This window comes from Lemur catta, chromosome 7 (assembly GCF_020740605.2).
Source record: "Lemur catta isolate mLemCat1 chromosome 7, mLemCat1.pri, whole genome shotgun sequence".
Lineage (NCBI taxonomy): Eukaryota > Metazoa > Chordata > Mammalia > Primates > Lemuridae > Lemur > Lemur catta.
Genome location: NC_059134.1, coordinates 61,843,787 through 61,867,116, shown reverse-complemented (window position 1 = coordinate 61,867,116; position 23,330 = coordinate 61,843,787). Strand labels below are relative to the sequence as shown.

Sequence of the window (23,330 nt, the reverse complement as noted above, 5' to 3'; positions counted from 1 at the left end):
CTAGGTGGTCTAGTGTTGGAGCTACAGGCAGCCAGACACCAGAGTAAGAATGCGTCAATCAGGGGAATGTTAGTGTGCACTTAGAGTTCTAGAATCGATGATCAATCATTTAATGTAGTATATTGGGCCAGCACCTGCCAGAACCATCTTTGGGTCTTATTTATTAATAGAAATTAACTATGTCAATGTCTTCTAAAGGAAATAAAAAGGTCTCTCTTCAAGAATAATCAGGGGTATGTTGAGGAGTATTCTCTGGGGGAGCTGAGGACTAATTTCAGGACATTTAGTGACATGTTAGGGCTTTTGGTTATAGGCCCGTACAACTCTGAAAGAGACAGAGGAACAGATAGGAGTAATTATGGGCTGAGTATACATAATTACTAACATGCAAGTTTAGTGTGGTTGATTTCTGATACTGCCAGAAGCTAGGCCCTTTGTCACCATGATGTTTGAAAAGTTGTGAAGTTTTGAGATTTGACAGCTATGGTATTTAATTAGTCAGAAGTAGACTTTAGGACTCCTGGCATGTGTTTTTTTTTCCACATAGGAGACCCTGAGATACGTAGGCATTTGGCTCTGCCAACCACCATTGAACTCAACAGCCCTTTGCTTATATCTCTCCTGTGACCCTTCTCCCTCATTCTGTTATTACCATCTGTTTTCCCCTGATGGAATCTGAGCTCCCAAAGGCAGAAATATTGTCTTACTCTACTCTGTCTGTCCATTTAGACTTACCATGGGCCTTCTGTTCAGATAGCATCTGATGATGCTAGAGTAATAATAGAAGAATAAGCAAAACAATGGAAGAATACATAATGAACGAGGGAAGGAAATAATGGATAAATAAATTAATGAATGAACATATGGACTAATAATACTTTTGTTCAATTCAGAGTTTCATATCAGAAAATATTTCCTCTCCCTCTGTGCCCCATAATCCCCCCTGTAAGATGAAGTATAAATGACAAGATCCTGAGTAAGTGGAATGAAACTCTCTAGGTCTTAATTTCCTCCATGTAAAATAGGGCACCAATCTCTGATTTATCTACCTCATGGGCTTGTCTTTTTTTAAAAAAAATAAACTGCTTTAAAAATTATATAATATTATACAGATAGCTTTATTTTTATTCAGCAAAGATAAATGCAACATACTATGTTTAGCTTTCAAATATTATGTGCATAAGCCCTAGTGTAAAGAAATACTTTGTCAAAGATTTTCCTGAGCCTTAAGTAGAACTGTTACTACCAGTTTTGTGTGTTCCCACTGTCCTCGGTATGTAAGTTAGTTTGATTAGTTTGTCACTTCCACTAGCAACTCATGGGCAGACACTCATGAGTTTTATTAATATTTATCTTTGTACTCTTTAGCCTTTAACACAGGGCCTGGAATGTACCTGACATGCAAAAAAATAGTTGAGGAATGAATTAATAAATGATTATATTTGCGTATATTTACAGATCATCAATCTCTTTATATTTTAATGAATTATCACATTCTAAAATGTTTTACTCTAAAATAGATTATAATTGTACTAACAATTCCATATGACACTTTTATTATTGATCATAGTCTAAATACTATATGCATATGGATATGACCAAAGTGAATGAAAAATAAACTGTGCTTAAAATTTTCAAACATCCTACAAATGTACCTTGAATATTTGTCTTGTTTAGAGCTTATGTACTATAGAGCATACCCATCATAATTTAAAATATTAGTAGCATTGTGTCTGGCCTTTAGTAGATGTTTAAATAAATATTTTTTGGATGGATGCTCTTTTTGAATGATTTTAGATCTGTCACAAATCTGACTTAAAATTACTGCTATGACGAGTGGAAAATACGATTTCAGTGACAGTGCCTTTGCTTGCTCCTTTAAATCTAGAGGACTTTGAAGCAATGATATGGATCTTTTGTGTACCTGTGAAAAGCTGTCTGGGAACATCTAGGCTAATGTTTTTCACAATACATTTCCTGAATAATAGAATCTGTTTCTTGACCTTAGAAATCTTCCCAGTCTAAAAGGGGCTCAGCAGACATTTGCTGCTGATATTTTTCTCTTATTCAGTTCATTAACCAGAGAGCTCTGGGCTCTGTCTGTCACTGTCCCTCACCTCTCTGGACATACTCTCAGACGATTTCCCTAGTTCACTGATGAGAACTGCTGACAGCAATACTCTCACCACCACAGGGTTATCAAGGTCATCAGATACCTCTGGGCTGAGGTCTTGACTTCTTTAACCTTTTCCTATGATTCAACCTCTATCACTCAGGCAGTCTTACTGGTTTTATATCTGATTTTTCTAGGACTGTAACATGAACTGCACTTGGTCTCTTTAAGCAAGATGGTGTCTTTAAATAAACCACCTGTTGTGGGTTGGAAGAAGGTCCAGATCTGTGTGCCTGTTGGAAGCAAATGCCAGCATATATACTCTGTGAAACAGAAGCCATTTTCCAATATAGTGTTGGTGCATGGAGAACCTCCTGGACCCATACTCTTAGAGGAGTATAGGGTGTAGGAGTTACTACTGAATGGAATTTGGGTCCTCTGTGGACTCATTTGACCTTTTGCCTGTCTGGGTACATATTTCAACAGTCATGAAGGTTCAATTAAAGTTCTGCACCCCCTTCTGTGACTAACTCTTCCAGGTTCTACACAGTACATCTCACATTATACGTTTCTGTCACACTCTATAGTTTGAGGACTATATCATGCTGCACCTCCACCCCACTCTACATCAGGAAGTGCTCCAACATAGACCTTCACACATATTCATTAATACACTCTTTCTTATTTTCCTGCTTCTAACACATCCAATGGTGGAAACAGAAATATCGAGGTTAGGTCTGAATTAATGACTTCAGAGACATGGATAAAACCCAAACACATAGTCTTAACTGTTTGCTATGTTCTGTTTCATAGATGAGGAAATGTCCACAATTGGTGTCTTGAAAATATGTGACTATATTTCTATCTTAAGAAGGTGAAGAGATCACAAATGTTGCACAGTACCATTTTATAGTTAAATATCCCCAAATAAAATACTACCCCTTAGAGGATGCCTAGAACAATGTATGGCATGGGAAAAGTTCTCTACAAATCATTGAGGAAGACAGAGAGGGAAACAGAGTTGATATACAATTAAAAAATAGCTTCCTAAAACAAAGTGTGAAGGAGGACAATCTTTAGCAAAACAACAAAACACGGAAGATGAGGAAAAGGAAGACCTATGATCCAGGAAACAGGATTCTAACCGAGGACAGCAACTGGGCAAATCCCTTCACGACAGCTGTATAATGGGCTTGGGAAGCAGCTTATACAGACTGAAGCAACAAAATAGTGAGCTCCAGGGGGCTGTGGCCAAGAAAATTAAAAAGCTTTCAAAAGAAGAGTAGTGCGATTACGAGGGTGGGCCTACTTAGGAAATGATAAACTCAATAGTATCATAAGTTAGCCTAAATTGTAACAGACACCAGACACTGGTCACAGATGCTTCCATATTTCCCAATTCATACCTTAGTTTCTCTCAAACCAGTCATATCTAACATCCTGATGTCTTACTCCCCGCTTATGATTTTGCCTTTATTTTAGAAGAATGTTGATGTGATTAGACAAGGACTCTTAACTTCCTATCAGTATGTCTAAGTGTGTCTTCTCTCTCCTGCTTATAGCAGTGGTCTCACTCTGTTGCTGGGACTAGAGTGCCGTGGCATCAGCCTAGCTCACAACAACCTCAAACTCCTGGGTTCAAGCAATCCTCCTGCCTCAGCTTCCTGAGTAGCTGGGACTACATGCATGTGCCACCATGCCTGGCTAATTTTTTCTATATACTTTTAGTAGTCCAGCTAATTTCTTTCTTTGTTTTTTTTTTTTTTTTTTTTAGTAGAGACAGGGTCTCGCTCTTGCTCGGGCTGCTGTTGAGCTCCTGAGCTCCAAGGATCTGCCTGTCTCAGCCTCCCAGGGTGCTAGGATTACAAGCATGAGCCATGGCGCCCCTCCTCTAACTCACTCTTTAAGTCTTAGGAAGCCCTCTTGTTCTGCCACCCATTCTTCTTTCCCAGTAATCCTTACAAGTCATAATACCTGTGTTTGTTTGTTATATCTGCCAGGAATGACCCTTCTTTGTTCTCTACCTCCCCTTTTCTTTTTGCCTAAGGCTCATTGCATTAGCTTCTATGGCTGCCATAAGAAATTGCCACACATTTAGCAACTTAAAAGAACAGAAATCTCTCATATTATAGGTTTGTAGCTCAAAAATTCAGTAACCCTAAATGCTTAGGGTCTCTTAGGGATGAAATAAAGGTATTGGCAGGGCTGCATTCCTTCTTGAAGGCTTTGAGGAAGAATTGGCTTTGAAGCTTCATTGGGCTGTTGATTCATTTCAGTTCTCTGTGTTTATAGGGAGGTTCCCATTCTCTGTGGTTGTAGATCTGAGGTTTCCACTCCCTTCCTGAGTTTTAGCTCATGGTTGGTCTTTACTCTTAAACACATTACTAAAGCTGCCCATTATTTCTCATGCTTTTTATTTGACTTCTTCAAGCAATTTGAGTGCCTCTCATGCTTTGGTCTTTCATCTGCTGCATCTTTCTATCTTCAGCCTGATAAAGGTCTGTGGTTTTTAAGGACTCATGTCATTAGTTGTACCTGGCTCATTCAAAAGAAAAAAAAAAAAAAAACCTGTCTTAAGGTCCATAATCTTAATTGCATTGACAAAGTTCCTTTTGCCATAAAACATAACATATTCATAGGTTCTAAGCATGGGCATTTTTTGAGAGGCATTCTGTCTACCATACTCACCTCAATAATATTTGCTCATTCTTTTAGAGTCATTCTTTGAGAGTTGTCACATGCATCAGGAAATCTTCTCAGACTGCCCTATTGCAAATTCCGCCTTTTTTGTTCTCCCCTAAAATGATCCCTGTATCTCCTATCTTTGCATTCATTGAAATGTTATGTTTCCTTAGGAGTTTCCCAAACTAGAACATGAATTTGTATACTTACTCATCTATATCTTTTGATGACTAAAATTATGTCTAACATTGAATGAATGTCTCAATTTATACTCACTTGTGCTAAAATATACCTTATAGCATAGACCTTTAGGGTAGGGATTATGGCCTTGTCATAAATAAATAGACATCTTGTTTTTTCGTATGGGAAGATTTAAAGAAAACGACTTATGAGAAAGGAACAATGGACACAGAATTCTGATAAATTCATGTGTAGTAATCAGGGTTCAGGTGATTTTCTGACATTTTCCCATGAGAATCAATGTGCCTGTGAGAAGATATAGGAGTTTATTAGGAGATGCACTGAATCCTTTGGTCTGATTTATCAATGAGTAGTATTCTTGAAAAGTGACTATATTTTCATTCTGGTTAGTCTCAGACAAATATTAATTATGCAAGAGGTTCTTTTTACAGCCAACTTTCTTGCTGTCCTCCCTGACCTGGTCACAATGTGAGCCTCCTGTTAGTAAGAAAGAACTATTCCTTCCAGATGTATCTGCTAGCATTTTCCTAGAAATAAGTTATTCAAGTTATTCTAAGTATTTACTTTTCCAACACTGTACACTTAGGTCAATATCCACTCCCAATTGTTTTACTTTCAGGACTTAATGTTTGGGACTCAAACATAACCACTAACATTCATTGAGTGCTATATATTAATAGCAGCAAATACGCTACATGGTTTTCATGCATTATCTTGTTTAATCATCCCAATTATTCTGTGATGTAAGGATGATTACTGTCTATTTTAGAGGTGAAAACATTAAGCTGTATGTGGGTTAGAAACTTTCTCAAGGCAAGTGATGGAACCTGGACTCAAACTCAGGCCCACATAACTTCAACTTTGTCAACTAATCCCTATTACTTTTGTTGTCTCCCTAGCAGGTATTCAATAAACATTTATGAAGAAGGCAGCACAGTGCAATGCCCTCAACACCTTCTTGATCAGGGCAAATATATTCTACAATTTGATCTGTAATTGCAGTATGTGTGTGGTCAGCTACAGTGAACCAGTGCTTCTTATCATGATTAGGGTCAATTTCATGGGTGGCCCAAGTGAGAATCTCACATGTTCTAATAAATTCAAATGCTGAAATTAACTTATATGGGGCTTAAGCATTCTTTATAAAATCCAGCATTTCTTATGGATATTGATCATAGTTGTGTAGTGGACAGGCCATAAGCTGAGTTAAGTATCATCCTGCCAGTAACAAGCTGTATACATTTGAGGTATCTCTTTTTTTCTAGGTTGTAATTATTTCTGTAAAATGTGGGGCTAGATAGTATACAATGTTCTTTCAGGTCTCTTTCAGTTCTGATCATTTCTACTCTGGCATATGTCTTAGGAGCAATGAAATGCTCAGTCAGGGAGGTGTGGAACACTGGAGATGCCCCATATTCCCAGAAGTCCATGAGCACCTGATAATAGCTTAAGGGAATTCCTGGATGTAACTATATACTGTTCAGGCCAGGGAGCTGGCAGAGGTAGCTGAGGAGCATGTGCAGTGTGTGCAGAGCCCCCAGTGCTGCTCTTCCTTCCTCTGTACCTTCCATGCATAGAACTCTCTCAGGTAGGTAAGTTGGAGTGTCAGGCACTCCAAATTTGGGCCCTAAAGTACTGTTTCTTAGCTTAGAAACTCTTGAGTGTTACAATATGGCACCAGAAGAGAAAAGGCTGTCTCTAATCTGAGTCAGTTTTTTTCCCCTGTGTGCTTTCACTATCATCACCTTTCCAGTGCTATATGTTCCATCTGTTGCTCTTGGTTCCTGAAATTCCATGATGCTTCTGCTTCACACATTACCTTTTCAGAAGGGATACCTCATCAGGGTATTCTTTGGATGCGGATGCCACAGTATGAATAACCACCTCCCTAATTTTTTCAAAAAAATCTGGAATCAGGGGTTATATCAAAAGACCCTGGCTGTTTTGATAGCCACTTGGAAGGACCCTACTTAGTATTAAAAAGACTCCAAATCAAAGGTGTCTGTATATTGCATACAGAAACAAATGAAAGTGTATAGGAAGAGCTTTCATGTAGGGAAAACAAAGGGGTCCTAAAAATATGGAATGAAGACAAAATTGCATCCTGATAAGAAAGCGTAGAAGAGTCCCAGTGTGGAAGGAGGAGCACCTTATCTGAAAGACTGGAGGTGAGGTTGTAGAGCAGGCTTTTGAACTCAGAGTTGCAGCTGGGTGTGGTGGCTAACACCTGTAATCCTAGCACTTTGAGAGGCCAAGATGGGAGGATCACTTGAGGTCAGAAGTTTGAGACCAATCTGAGGAACAGCCAGGCCCCATGCCTGTAGTCTTAGCTACTCAGGAGTCTGAGGCAGGAGGATCCCTTGAGCCCAGAAGTTTGAGGTTGCTGTGAGCTACAATGATACCACTGCATTCTAGCCCAGGCAATAGAATGAGATCCAGTCTCAAAAAAACAAAACAAAACAAACAAACAAACAAAAACCAAAAATCAAAAAAGAAACCTCGAGGTGCAAAAATCTTTGGTCCTAACATTTTTACAACTGTTCACTTTTGGCTTTTCACAATCCCATTAGGTAAGTTTCTTAGCATCTCCAATTTACAACAAAAAGACAAAAACCTACAAAGGTGAATGACTTACTGAGTACCTCTCCTGGTCAAACTCTTGCACTAAACAAAGCATAACAGGCACTGAAAATATAAATAAGAGTCAGAGCTGAGTTCTTAAGAGTTAGTGATACAGTAGAAAAGATAAGAGAAATGAACACAAAAGGAGATGCCGTAGATCTGTGAGGAGTAAGGGAAAATACCTCTCGCCGAACATTCATGGAGGAGGGTATCCTTGGACCTCAGCCCTGGAAGATGGATTGAATGTTATGTTCATGGAGTCAGGGGCAACCTCTAGGAGCTGGGAAGCTGCAGGTCAAGTTTGGATCACAGCAACTAGACTTATCTGGATGTTATGAGGTATAAGAAAGAGAATTTTGAGAGTTGGGATCAGAAATATTAATTTAGTATTAACTATAGATGGCCTTTAATTTTAGACTAATCAACCTGGATTTGATCAATTGATAATGAGGGACTATTTAAGGATTCTAATCTGAAAAGTGCATTTTCAGATTTTCCTTTAACAATATTAGTTCTATCTCATAATAGAGATGAAGAGTGAAAGGTGAGATATTTATTAGGAGTCTGTTATTATGGTATACTAATGTGATACCTTGTATCTGAAGTGTGGAATGTTGCAGGTGGAATGAATTTCCAAAAGGTGCTGACAGGGTACTTGGGGTTTGGTATTTTCATTGGCTGTTACCTGACTTAACATATGTAGTAGGTGAAGAAAAAGAAGTAGTCAAAGTGATGTTTGGATTTTGAGTCTCAGTCTTGGGCATAATGATGATTTTTATTCAAAGAGATGTAGAAGATGGATGAGAGGCAAGTCTGTGGTATAGAGAAATTATTATTTAGGAGATAGGTACTATTTTGTTCTGAAAAAAATATTAAGAAATGACTTTCAGTAAATTAAATTATTCAGGGCAAAAATGATGACTTAAGATAAATGGATAGAAGAATGAAAACGTGGATAGAAATATGAAATTCTAGTGTACCTAGATGAACATCTGATAGGTTATCTTTATGAATGGACATCTTATTGTCCACTTATCTTCTGTCCAGATGAATGGATGAAAGAACTGAGAGGCCATATAGGAGCAGGGAAATTGGGAGCAGTGGATTTTTAGTAACATGAAAGAGTGGAAAAAAGAAGAGACTATGGTTCAGTGAATCAGTGGTTTGCTCAGAAAGAGGACATAATAATTGAGGAAGTATTGATCAGAGGAGTTTTGTCTTAGGTCTTAAACAAAATGATACTCACAGGTTGATGAAGAAAAGATTTCATAGCCTTGAATGTGAGAAAGAGCATAGTGACAAAACACACAGTTGTAAAGGAGGACAAAGGGACCTGAGTTGCCAGACAGGTGAATTGAGACAACACAAATCATTTCAGAAATCTTGGTAACAATGGGAGGCAAGAATGACAGGGTTAGTGAACAAAACTGATTAATGCTGTAAAGTGAAGATCTGGATTTTATGTGAGAGTCTTCAAATATTAGGCAGACGCTATGCATATAAATGTATATTTGTCTTCTTTTACAGGAGAATGGCCCTAGACTCTAAGCAGGAGTCCCAGGATGGGAGGTAAGCCACACAATAGCTCAGGGCTACCTCCCTTCACCTTGACAGGACTCCCAGAGCTGGAGACCTCCCAACACTGGATGTTTTTGCTTCTTGGTGCCTTCTACATTGTCTCCATTGTGGGAAATGCCCTTATCCTTTTTGTTATCAAGAAGGAACAGAGCTTTCACCAGCCTATGTACTACTTCTTGTCCCTGCTATCAGTTAATGATGTAGGTGTGTCTTTTTCCACACTGCCCACAGTCCTGGGCACATTTTGCTTCTACTTAAGGGAGATCAGTTTTGATTCTTGCATGGCCCAAATGTTCTTTATCCATCTCTTCTCCTTCATGGAGTCTGGGATCCTGCTGGTCATGAGCTTCGACCGGTATGTGGCCATCTGTAACCCGCTGCGCTACACCACAGTGCTCACTGATGCCCGTGTGGTGTGTATGGGCACGTCCGTTATCATCCGCAGTTTCTGTATGGTTTTCCCACTGCCTTTTCTTCTGAAGAGGTTACCCTTCTGCAAGGCCAACGTACTCTCCCATGCCTACTGCCTGCATCCAGATCTGATCCGCCTGCCCTGTGGTGACATCACCGTCAATAATATCTTTGGTCTGTTCATTGTCATCTCTACCTTTGGCCTGGATTCTGCATTCATTCTTGTGTCCTATGTGCTCATACTCCGCTCTGTACTTGCCATTGCCTCCCGGGAAGAACGATTAAAGACACTTAACACATGTGTGTCACACATCTGTGCTGTGCTCATCTTTTATGTGCCCATGGTTGGTGTGTCCATGGCTGCTCGCTATGGAAGACATGCCCCACGGTATGTACATACACTCCTGTCCCTCCTCTATCTCTTTGTGCCTCCAACACTCAATCCTATCATCTATTCCATTAAAACCAAGGAGATCCGTCGGAGGCTTCACAAAATACTGCTGGGAACCAAGTTTTGAACAGTGGACATGTTAAAAGCCAACATACAAAGGATGTCCATCCTTACTCCACAAGTTTAAGTTTTCAAGACCTACTTTGACAAGGCATTTTTACTATTCTTTTGGGCACTGACCTACCATCAGAATTCCTGCCATCAGATGTTGAATGACAGCCTGTCAACAGTTAAGACTCAAGCTAACATGTTTTGCCAAGGTAAACTGCGCTATAATTTAACAAAAAGTATTTGCTCAATATTCTTCTTTTTAAATCTAGAAATATACATCCTCACAATCAGTCTCTTATTTCATATGTTGGCATTACTCTTGTTTAAAGTGAATCATCACAAAGGAAATTACTTATTACCATGGAAACACTGTTATAATGGGGAAGGGATTCTTTTTCCAAATATTATGTCAAAGAGATATTCGTTAAAATGATACACACACAGACACATAATTGCTATGTATACCAATCTTTATTTCAGATAACACACACTGTCCACCTGGCTGGCATTTAAAATGAAAGAAATATAATTGCACATAAATTGTATTAAGTGATTCAACTTTAGGTAATATTGAAGTTCAGTAAAGTTTGTATTATGAATTAAATTGTAGTGTGTGTGTATAGTAACAATGTTGGAAATAATAAAGTAGGAAGACTATTGGCAAAATATATGAAGTGCATGCAACAATATATGTATTGTCTAAATTTATGCTCTTATAATGCATTCTTTCTGGGCTTCAGTTCTATTAAAAAACATTCTATTTAAAAAAATTAAGAGTTGAATACGTTGCTCATTCCAGGTTTCTTTGAAACCTCTAGGGGGAGAAATGACAGGGCACAGAGAAGCTTTGAGCCTTTGAACTTACCAGCCCAGGGGACTCTTAAGACCCAGCTTTATGGAGCTCAGAGCAGGGAGTGAATGGAGGCTGGAAGTGGGGCTGTGTGGAGAGTGTGCGGTGTCCTTGGTATTTCTCCCCTCAGTGGGCATTTCACCTGTTTCTCTCATCCACCAAAGCCACCCTTTGGAGGTAAGTGGGGACCTCAGCTCTTCCCTCATGGAGGCTCTCAGGAACCTCGTTCATTGCTTCAAAATCCTGAAGTGATTAAGGTACAAGGATTTGGGGAAGGACGGGTTGTTTGTAATTGAAATTTAGAGATATTTTTCCCTGCACTCCACTTATGTTTGCACTCTCATACTCCTCATTTATAGCTGTTGGTACCTGAAATCCCACTATCTCTGTCTTATTCTTATAGCTATATAGATCCTAACATGCATAGACCTGGCTCAGAGGGGCATCTTCTGAAGCTTTTGTTTGGTGCGAATGTTTCAGTGTGATTAACTCATACTCCAATGTTCTCATTAGAGAGTGAATAAAAAGCAAGAGAAGAGAGCTTCTGATTGGGAAATGGAAAATGGAAAGACAGTTTGAAGACAGGACCAGAATTCTCAGCAACTAAATATCCCTCTTCACCATAAGTTTCTTGGTTGCCATTTATTCAGTATATGCCTTGCACCAGGGAACCTGAATATACACTTTCAATGTTTTACTCTGTTTTACTTTTTCTATTCTATAGATGTGAAAATAAGATATGAAGAAGCTAACTAAATTCTCAGCTGTTATGTAGCAAAGCTGAGATTAAAACTTAGTTATTAGATATTAGGGGAGTTATTTTACTTATCTGAGTTACTTTACACTTAAAAATGTAGCTCTTCCTTTAATATATTTTTGCTAAGATAGTTTATCTATTTAGTCAATATTTTAAAAATTAAAACCCAAACTGGTAATCCCTGAGTCCTAGTCTAGGGCTCTATCTGCCCTGTCCTTTGTTTAAGCATTGAGGATAAAATGAGAAGAAATGCAAAAAATTATTGGAGCTTATCATTTATTGGGAGAGAAAGATACTAATCAAATAACCAAACAAATAGATAATAATAATAATGCACTGTAATGTAAAGTATGGTAAGAAGAGCCAGAAAGAAAAATATGTGTGAGGTGACATAACAGGGACAGCCATGAACAGAGAAGTAATGAATGAATGATTAGGATAATTGGAGATGACAAGTTCCTAGGTAGTGCTGCTGCATCTGCATGCCATGGTAAGGACCTTGAATTCTTATTAATACTTAAATTCTTATTTCAAAAGGTAAGGGGCATGATTCAGAGATTTTTAGTAGGAGTGTAATGTCATTTTATTTATATTATAGACAAAAACTCTGGCTGCTTTGTGGAGAATGGATTAGAGAGAGGCATGACTAAGCTGGGCAATCAGTCAGAAAGGTACTGCAGGCATCCCGGTTAAAGAGGCTGAGCGATGGTTACCTTTGGAAGTGAGATGGAGAGGAGAAATCAGGGTTGGGTATATACTGGATGGGTGACAGTAGATAAATAGACTTGTGAATGGGTGAGAAACGTCAAGGATGCCTCCTGGATTTTTCTGGCATAAACACATAGATAGACAATGATAGGCTTTAATGAGATGATGACTATGAAGATCAAGCATGGTAATTGATAAAGAGTTCAACTTTGCATTTGAGATGCCAATGAGCTCTCACACTTGATAGTCAACTAGGGAATTGGATACATGAATTTATAGCAAGAAGAGAAGCTTGGGCAGGAGACATAAATTTGGGATCATTACTGTACAGAGGAGAGACAAGGAGGACATTGCAAGTAGGAGATAATTTTGAGAATATTAGTTGCAAAAGGGAGCAGAGAAATGGGTGATTACTAGAAGGACATGAGGCAATAAAGAGGTTTGCTGTTGCTGTTTGTTTGTTTCCTATGATAGTAACTCCTGAAATTGATCTTCAGAGAGGAGGAAGTGGTGGGAGGAGGGACATATTTGAATGCTAATAGGAGTGATCTAAACCCCTAATTCTCAAACTTGGCTGTCTATTAGAATTGCCTAGGAATTCTAACATATGCTGATTCCTGAGATCCACCTGCAGAACTTATGATTTAATTGGTATGAGTTTGGTCTAAGCAAAAGGGTTTTTAAAAGCTCCTGAAGGGAGTCTAACACAAAGCAGAGTTTGAGAATCGTTGGTCTAAATAGAGAACAAAACATGTGAGCATATAGAAAAGAAACAAAAACAGTCAGGTACAGAGGAGAGTGAAATTATGGATGCTCACTGCATAAGCAAGGGGCCCAAGCAACAAAGAGAGGGCGAGGAACTGGAGTGACGCTCTAGTGTGAGAGAGGAGAGGCAGCTTAGAAGATGAAACAAAAGTGCTGTTACTTGCACAAGAGGGAGTAAATCAGTAGGTGGAGAGGATTAAGGAAATACTTCACAGAGGACATATTGTACCTCACTTATTGAACAACCTAATGGCTAAGAACTGGTAAAGAGAAATGGAAAAAACATGTTTCATCATTAGAGAAAGTTTTGAACCTATATAAAAATACAAACACAGAAAGAATAAGGGATAACGTCAAAAAATGAGTCAAAAGATTTCTATGGGGAAGGATCTGGAGCCCATGACAGATTTACTGCCAGACTGTGAGGGGTCTGAAATGTAACCTGCTTATTTCTGACTTTTTCATGATCTTTGATATTGGAATCTAAGCATCATTATCTCTCCTATCCTGAGACACCATCTATTCTTGGTCTTCACTTCTTCTATTGTCTGATCTCCCTTCACTCTGGTTGCATTTCTCCAAAAGTCACTCAGAAACCAGATGGGAAACTTTGGGACTAACATCTCAAGTACCACCAGCTTCACTCTAACAGGCTTTCCAGAAATGAAGAGCCTGGAGCGCTGGCTGGCTGTCCTCCTCCTGCTGCTTTATGCTATCTCTATCCTTGGCAACACCCTAATCCTCTTCATCATAAAGGAGGAGCAGAGCTTGCACCAGCCAATGTACTATTTCCTGTCTCTTTTGTCTGTTAATGACCTGGGTGTGTCCTTTTCTACATTGCCTACTATACTGGCTGCAGTGTGTTTTCAAGCCCCAGCAATTGCTTTTGATACCTGCCTAGCCCAGATGTTTTTCATCCACTTTTTCTCCTGGACAGAGTCTGGGATTCTGCTGGCCATGAGTTTTGACCGCTACGTGGCCATCTGTAACCCCTTGTGCTATTCCACAGTCCTCACTGATACCCGTGTGGCCCACATTGGCATATCCATCATCCTCCGCAGCTTCTGCATGGTCTTCCCACTTCCCTTCCTCCTGAAAAGGCTGCCTTTCTGCAAGGCCAATGTGCTGACCCATTCCTACTGCCTGCACCCAGACTTGATCCGCCTACCCTGTGAAGATACTACCATCAACAGCATGTATGGCCTGTTCATTGTCATCTCTGCCTTTGGTATAGATTCAGTGCTCATCTTCCTCTCCTATGTTCTCATTCTACACTCTGTGCTAGCCATTGCCTCCCAGGAAGAGAGGCTTAAGACACTCAACACATGTGTGTCACATATCTGTGCTGTGCTAATCTTCTATGTGCCTATGGTTAGTGTGTCCATGGTCCATCGATTTGGGAAGCATGCCCCTGAGTATGTGCACAAGTTCATGTCCCTGGCCTATCTCTTTGTGCCTCCAATGCTCAACCCAATTATCTATTCTATCAAGACTAAGGAGATTCGCCGGAGGCTACGCAAGATGTTACTGGGGCCTAATCTCTGATCGGGGGAAAAACCTCCTGGAAAGCCAAATACCTTAGGAGTTCTTTGTTATTGCTGATGTTTGGGCTTACTAGGATAGTCCTTAGGAAACTTTTAATCTCCTTCTAGACAAGGACCTAAAATTCCTGCTATTAGTTATATGGAATTGGCTAACTCATAACTCAAAATATTAGGCTGCCCTGAATTGTAATTAATCATGTAGCAGGTTGCCACAAATGACTTCTCTCAGACCTACAAGGAAGAAGTCTTGAATTAGATCTTTTTGTCTCAATATGTTAATAACATCTATGCTTTCAAGTAAATCTCAAAAATAAACAGGCAAAAACTAATGTGTAAATTAGTTACAGCATGTTAGAATTGGGGATTATGTAACTTGAGATCATAGGTATCATCTAAGAATTTTTAAAAGAACAATCATTTTCAATATCTTTAAAACTTTAAAAATAGTCATTTTGAATATCCTTAAACCTTAAAAATACAGGCGGAGGGCCAAGATGGCAGATTAGAAGAAGCTTGCTCATGCCATTCTTTAGGAAAAGATCAAAAACTACAAGTAGATGCTCACCTACAGATGGACCTTTTTGGAGAGAACACTATAAATCATCAGAGAACTGACAAGAGACAATTAGAGTGAAGGAGACGGGGATGGGGAGTTCTGCTTGCCAAGATTAGAAGGTACCTGAGCGAGGCCCCTACACATGGGGGAGGGATAAAGGGGAGAACCCCAGGGCCCTACACCCTCTGCATGCACATTGCAACTTGAGCTATGGACAGGGGGAGCATCACCACTGTCATGAGCCTCTATACTGATCAGGGAACTGATTGGAGATTGTATAGTAAAGGTGCATTGGAGAGTGGGTTCAGCAGAGTCCCACTGTCCCTGTGTGGGGAGAGAGTCTGCGCCGTCCAGCAGCCCAGCCCCCATGGCCTTGCACACCAACCAGTGGAACAAGCCCCCTGGCACCATGCACTGCCACACCAAGGCCCACGACTATGCAGAGCCATTCTCTCTGTAGCAGGCCATGCCCCTCACCTTGCATGCACATCCCTGCAGACTGGAACACTCTGTGTCAGACCCTGTCTTTTGGTTTCGTGTGCCAACTGGCAGGCCATGCCCTCATAGCACCAAACATTGACCAATATAGCAGGCCCCTGGCCCTGCACACTGGTGATGAGGTACACCGCATGGTACCATCTGACACCATGCCTGTGGTGCAGCTATCTACCATAGACCTGCTAGCCACAAGCCACCCCTCATCATGTACCACCATTATACCTAGACTAGAGCAAATGCCTGAAGGCCTGATTCTTGCTGCCACTGCCTAGATAGCTTCAACAAACAGCCACTGACACCATTCTGGGGAGACCTGGGCAGAACAATTTCCCACAATGCCTCAGCAGAGAGAGTCTAGTCCTCAAAATCTATGGGATACAGCAAAGGCAGTTCTGAGGGGAACGTGCATAGCCTTAAATGCCTATACCAAAAAGACAGAAAGAGCACAAGTTAACAACCTAATGTCATATCCCAAGGAACTATAAAAAGGGAAAAGAAGAACAAATCATAAATAAATGGTGCTGGGAAAATTGGATAGCCTCATACAGAAGAATGAAACAAGACTCCATATCTCTCATCATACAAAAAAATTAATGCAAGATAGATAAAAGACTTCAATGCAAGGCATGAAACCACAAAAATTCCAGAAGAAAATGTAGGAAAAACTCTTCTATACATTGGCCTAGGAAAATAATTTATGGCTAAGACCCCAGTGGCAAATACAGCAAAAACAAAAATAAATAAATGAGAATTAATTAAATTTAAAACCTGCACAGCAAAGGAAATAATCAACAAAATGAACAGACAAGCTGCTGAATAGGAGAAAATATTCTCAAACTATACATGCTTTACAAAGGACTAATATCCAGAATCTATAAAGAACTCAAACAAATCAGCAAGATAAAAACCAAACAACCACATCATAAAATGGGCAAAAGACAGGTTAAAATAAGATTTCCTTCATGGTGGAGACATAGTCATTGCTTTAGGTAGAATGCATAATGCCCTTGTTTTACAGTCTTAAGGGAATAATTTTTTTTGGTCATGCTTTCCTTTTATTTCATTTACATTTCCAAAGTGATTCTTCATTTCAGGAGCTCAAACTGATTCATTTTAGTAGTCTACCAAATCCTCCACTGTGCTCATATTGTTCTGTGACATGCATTTTTTTTTCATCTCAGTACTGAAAGAATGCTTTATCACCAATCCATGGTGGTTATTAACAGGATGCTAGGCTAAGATGACAGTTCATGTTTATTTTTGTATAAAAGAAGGATAACATTTTGTTGCTATTATTCTGCTTATGTAATTGCTGTTCCTAAAGTAAGAATGTTTTGTTTACAGGTTTCAAATTTTGTGAGTTTATCCATTAAATAAATTTAAAACAGGTAAAAAAAAAAAGACACAAGCAGTTTTTCAAAAGAAACAAATGGCCAGCAGACATAAAAATTCTCTGTATTACTAATCATCAAATTAAAACTACAATGAGATACCACCTTACCCCTGTCAGAGTGACCATTATTAAGGAGTCTAGAAATAATAGATGCTGGCATAGATGCAGAGAGAAAGGAATGCTTATACACTATTGGTGGCACTGCAAATTAGTATAATCTCTAAGGAAAACAATATTGAGATTCCTCAAAGAAATAAATGTAGACTTACAATTTGACCCAGAAATCACACAACTAGTTATCTACTCAAAGGAAAAAAAGTCATTTTTATCAAAAAGACACCTTCACTCAAATATTTATCACAGCACAATTCACAATTGCAAAGATGTGAAATCAACCTAAGTGCCCATCAATTCATGAGTGGATAAAGTAAATGTGATACACACACACACACACACACACACACACACACACACACACAATTACATGGAGTACTCCTCAGCCATAAAAAAGAATGAAATAATGTCATTTGAAGCAACTTGGATGAAACTAGAGACCATTATCCGAAGTATCTCATATGTTCTCCTGAGAAATGGAAGCCCAAAAATGGATACACACAGACACAAAGCAATATAAATGACATGGGAAACCAAGAAGGGGGAAGGTTTGGAGAGGGGTGAGGGATGAAAACTCCCCTCTCTATTATTGGGTACAATGAACACTATATGGGGGAGGGACAAACCAAAAATCCTGACTTAATCAAAATATAAGGCACCCGTGTAACCAAAACACTTGTACTTCCTTAATATTTTGAAACAAAAAATGAAAATTAAAAAAATGAAAGATACGCAATAGCTGTGACCAAGTTTACACTTCTGAAATAAGGAGAGGCACTCCAAAATTCTGTAAAATGGAATGCAGATTCTTGTCACACTGACTGTGCAATATGCACCACATTAGACCTGAAACTGATATGTTTAGAGCAAGGAGAAATGTTTCATGAAAAAGTCTTATGCTGCCATACCTTGCACATGACTAGATGGAGAATTAAATTTCTTCTAAGGAGTTAGCAAGCACGCTAAATTGAAAGCTGATTGGTGATTGAGGGAAGGGCAAGTTCTCTTCAGTAGCAGTGGTGGCCTCAGAGAGATGTTGTTTGAGTCATTTGCACAACAACAGAGGGAGCCCGAGAGCCATGAAGATAGAAAAGCTACTGTGCTAGAAAAGCCTCTCTCCTTCCAGAGGATCCTCCTCCCAGCCATCCTGGAAAACCATACTTTTTTAATTTATGGAGACAAAAGGGATATGAGCTGACGCTACAGACAGTTATGAACAAAAATGAAAGAAAAGCATCAAAAACAAAGATTAATCCATGGCTCTTAGAGTCATGCTGACAATAGGAATCTTTCTTCTTCTTTTAATAAAAGTCTTTTTATATCCTAACATTTCAGTATCTATATCTCAATATTAGAAACCACATATTTGACTTCAATATTTTTTAGGCTTTTAAAAAAATGAGTCTCTCAATCTCAATCACGAAATTGAGAAGTCACATAATATGGCATGTGCATAGGAAGAGTGAGTACTTCTGTACTATGGAAAATATTTTCTATAATTTATGAATACATACACATATCATTGTATGTGTGTATATGTATATTGTTTTACTACTGCCTAATAAATATTAACTAATTCTGTAATTATGAGAGTTGTGAAAAAAGATTTGTATTTGTTCAAACTGGTAAAATGAGCATTTTACATACCATATTGTCATTTAGGTAAATATAAATTATAAACCTATTTATAATATTTTTGTATGGATTGAAGGCTGAAAGGGTTCATTAAGAAATTATTTTGAAAAATGTCTAGATCTCTTTAAAAATAGAGCCAAATTGTCTAGTTTGTACATAAATAGTGTCTTATAACTCTTTTTCCTTTTATAATCATAAACTTTTATTTCTACATTATTTGTAAAAATGTTCTTATAGATATTTGAATTCTAAATGTTGAATCACACTTCCTTGTTGAACGTAATCATCAATCTCCATATCTTGTTAAATGATTGGTACGGGGGATGGGTGGGACATGGAAAATGTATATAACCTAAACTTATGTACCCCCATGATGAGCTGAAATAAAAAATATATATATATAAAAAAAAAAAAATGATTGGTACGGGGAAGATTTCCAATTTAATGCTTATAACGTAGTTATATCAGGTTTTGAATCTGTGTGCTAGGCAGAAATTTCTTTGTGTTTCAGATTTACTTTATTTGCCACTTGCACATTTAGTCAAAAATTTATTTATTAACTTTCTGATTCTTAGATTTTATGTTAAAATCTTGCAATAGATTTTCTTTTCACAATGTTATGCCAAATATAGAAATGGCCACTTGGCCCTCGATCGAGTTTTAACCGGCTCAACATGTACAGAAGGATTTGTCTCAGTCTGAGATACTGGGCGTGGCTATTGAAACTAATAAAAAAAGTGACTCTGAGCCATGATTGTTTATTGTCTGTGTAGAGACCGTCCCTGGGCAAGAATTGGCTTGAGCCCAGAGTCAACGAAGCTGGACGTGCTTCTTGGGTCCAAAGGTCCATAGGTCCAGCACACTCCTTGACGCCAGAAGTCAATAGGTCCGGACGCGGCCTATTGACTGCTGAATGCTCCCTGGAGCTAAAGGTGAATGGCCAGTTGAACAGACAAACTGTTCCCTATGGAAAATAGCCAAGGGCCTTAGGTCCTGCACACAAGCCAAGGCCTGTCTCATTGTCCTGCATGCGGTCATGAGGTCCAAAGGTTAAGATGCAAATGTCTACCTTCCTTGAGCAATTTCCATAAGAAATGGAACATATCACCTCAGGACTCTAAAGATAGTCACGTACCAGAAAGTAGCTGCTGGACAAAAGGAGTATAAAAATAAAGCGACTGGTGCTTTTCGGGGCTGCAGTCTTGTACCGTCTTTGTGTGTCTGTGTGTTTCTTTCTGTGTTCATCCCCCGTTCTGTAATCGGGCCGCTACAGTCTGCTTTTCATTATAAAAATATAAATTGTCACCCAGGAAGCTTATTTCTCCCAGCTTGTAATTGTGAGATATTTGCTTTAAATACATAGCCCTGTGGTCCCCAGCCTTTGTTCTGTACTCTCACAGTTCACATGTCCGCCAGTCACACCCTTCCCTCATACCCCACCACTCAAAACATGGTGAAGCTTTGAAGCAGGCATTTAAGAGGAATATGTAATTAGTAAAGAAATCCTAGGAGGTGTTGACATAGCCTTCCCATATCTTCAGGTAGGTTTCTCTTGCAAACCCTGATGACTAAATCCTGCAACCACTGAGTCCTCAAATCTAGTGTGCTTGGCACATTACAGGCTTCAATAAATATTGTTAAAAAAAATAAATAAATGAACGAGCTGTAATGTTTCTTTATAAGCAAATAAAACAAAACAAGCAAGCAAGCAAACAGAAAACAAAGCTGGGAGGAAAAAATACTGTTAACACCAGAATTATATAATATCCACTCCCCCAAATTGTCTCCACTTTGTTTTAGACCTGAGTCTAAAGGACAGTGACTAATAATCTCTACTAGAAGGAATGAAATCTGAGAAACACTTTAAAGATTTCCTGAATAACATAGCTAGCAGTAAATGAGGAAAAATCAAGGCTGTCTGATACTTAGCTCTGCTTTTTGCATTTCTATTAGCTGAAATGAATTTGTCATCTAAATCTTTTTAATAAAGCTAGCCACATTTCAGTGCTTTGGGTGAGTGATAACCACCTCCAGAAATTTATGGCAAGTTTTGGCTGAGGATTATACCTTACATTTCAAGAATGTTAGAGGCTTAGGCAAATTTCAGTGAAATATCAAATGTTTAGATGTCAGCTGACAACTAAATTATATGTATACAAATCAAATGAACTACTTAAATTAAATGATTACACAATGGATAATTTATTTCCTCTACTTATTTTCTTACATATAGTTGATGAACAAATCTTCCATGTATGATGGAAACAAAGAAAAAAAAAACCGTTTATATTGTAAATATAATCATAAACCACACCAACCTATCCCTACTATGACAAAACCATGTGACTAAATCTTGGTTTCTGACATTCACATCAAATTACTGCTTACTTAATCTTGTCTTCTTCCCTTGCAGAGCACAATTTATTCTTCGGAAAAGACTCTTGCTTTGCTGCTTGAAGTTAGACAGATAAATTCACAAAGTAACTGCTGACTTCACAACCTGTGTGTTGTTCCTAGGAAATCTGAAAGCATTTAGGAGCAAAGGTTCTGCTCAGCTGTCTGGAGGGCATCCAGTTGCCTGTGCTCAAATGTACAAGCACCAATAAGTAGATCAACAAAGAAATCTCAAAATTCTTTTTCCTTAGCCTCTGAAAATCAGTAGTTCTTTGAATTGAGGATGGAGAAAAGAAGAGTGAAATAAAGTGGAAAGGAGCTATAGGCTCTTTTGGGAGGCTGGTATTCCATTGTTCCTTCTCCTTTCTCCTGTTATACCACTGGGTTTCAAAGTCAGGCCTATGTCAAAAGGGTGTCTCCATTGCTCTTTCTGAGGTGGGAATCAGTGAGTGTTTACTTTCATTTAGTAACTTCCCTAAGCTTTGCCTTTGCATCTATGTATTAGTTCGAAACTAAAATAGCAAGGCATTAAAACTATTATTTGATGTTGAAATAGGAGCTTCTTATATGAATCAGAAAAAATATTTAAATTGACTGAAGACCATATTGTACTCTAGATTACTAAATATCCTAATTATTTTCTATTTGAAATCATACTGAGTTATGCTATTCAACTGTTCCCCTGAAAATAATCTATTTAGTGGGTCAGGGCACATATATTGAGTGTCTTATTGCAGGTTTAGACGTTTTTGAAAGTCTGGATCCCAAGTTCTTACCTTATCTCTGTATAGAAATAACTGCCTCTTTCTGCCCTGGTTATTTCTCTTGATAGTTCCTCAACAGAGCTTTGTACAAAGAGAAAAACTCTAGCTAACTATATGCTTTGTTGCCATGTGGTCTCCAGACCAGTTACCCTGGAGACTTAGACTCTGTAGGGCATCTCCTTTGCTTATTTGCTTGTCTACAAGTAAACCTAAACTTAGTCTGAGATCACTAAAATTAGGCCAAACAATTTCTTATTGTATCCTACCTCTCTGGTTTCATGGGAAAAGTATGTAAGGAAAATCAGTCTAAGAGCAGGTTTGAAAGAATTATTTTCTGGTATCTAAATCATTAAATGTCCTATTCTGCCTATCTTAGGCTTTTTTGGAACTGGAAATCCTAATCCTAGAAGGACATAATTTCTGACACCTCTTAACGTGTCATTGTGTAGCAGAAAGTTAAAATCCCAAGAAGGAAAGATGAGAATTCATGCCCCTTGCTCAAGAACCCCTCTCTCCAAAAAGTTTCTAACTCAGACATCTAAGACATTGATCATTATTTTCCCTGGGGGAGGATTGCATGGTGGCCAGATTAAAGAAGTAGAGAGGAATCTGGAGATTCTTCTAAATGTCAACATCTATCAAGTTTCCTGGGTCATATTTGTTCATACATTTTGTGGTGAGTTCAGACAGTGCATTGGATTTCACTTTGTGAAGTTGAAGCAATGTGGGAGTGTTTGGGAATGACAGTGGCAGGGAAAGCAAAGATAGTAATGATGATGCTAAGCTATGCCAGACAGAGAAGCTGTATTTGCAATGGCTGGGTGCACACAGGGGAGACACATATTATTTATGTTAATCTGTATGATTAACTTATTCTCTGTGCCTCATAGGATTGTTATAAATATTAAATAAATTAATGCACATTAATAATTTAGAATAGAACTTGACACATTTAAGGACTTAGTGCATGCATCAATTATATTAGTAAAATTCATTGTTGTGGAAAATCATTCCTAGCTCAGATTAATCTTCCTCTGTAAAATTTGTCTAATCATTCAATTGGCTTCAATGTTTATCTACCAACGCCATTGGTGTTTACTGTGAGTGTACTATGCATTTGGAACTCCTTATTTTGTGTTATAAGTTTTGCATCTTCACTTCCTGTCCTTTTACTTTCCTCTAGTACATATATCTTTCTTATACTTTGTAATGATGATAATGGTGATGATGCTGCTACTGATGA

The 23,330-nt window shown here is 38.5% G+C and overlaps 2 protein-coding genes across 2 annotated transcripts; both read left to right on the top strand.

The window, feature by feature from the left end:
• Nucleotides 1–9,180: 9,180 nt before the first annotated feature.
• LOC123641602 (olfactory receptor 51I2-like) lies at nucleotides 9,181–10,125 on the top strand. Its single transcript, XM_045556484.1, has one exon. The coding sequence runs from the start codon at nucleotides 9,181–9,183 to the stop codon at nucleotides 10,123–10,125; it is 945 nt and encodes a 314-aa protein (XP_045412440.1).
• Nucleotides 10,126–13,789: 3,664 nt separating this feature from the next.
• On the top strand, nucleotides 13,790–14,734 carry LOC123641601 (olfactory receptor 51I2-like). Its single transcript, XM_045556482.1, has one exon. The coding sequence runs from the start codon at nucleotides 13,790–13,792 to the stop codon at nucleotides 14,732–14,734; it is 945 nt and encodes a 314-aa protein (XP_045412438.1).
• The last annotated feature ends 8,596 nt before the right edge of the window (nucleotides 14,735–23,330 follow it).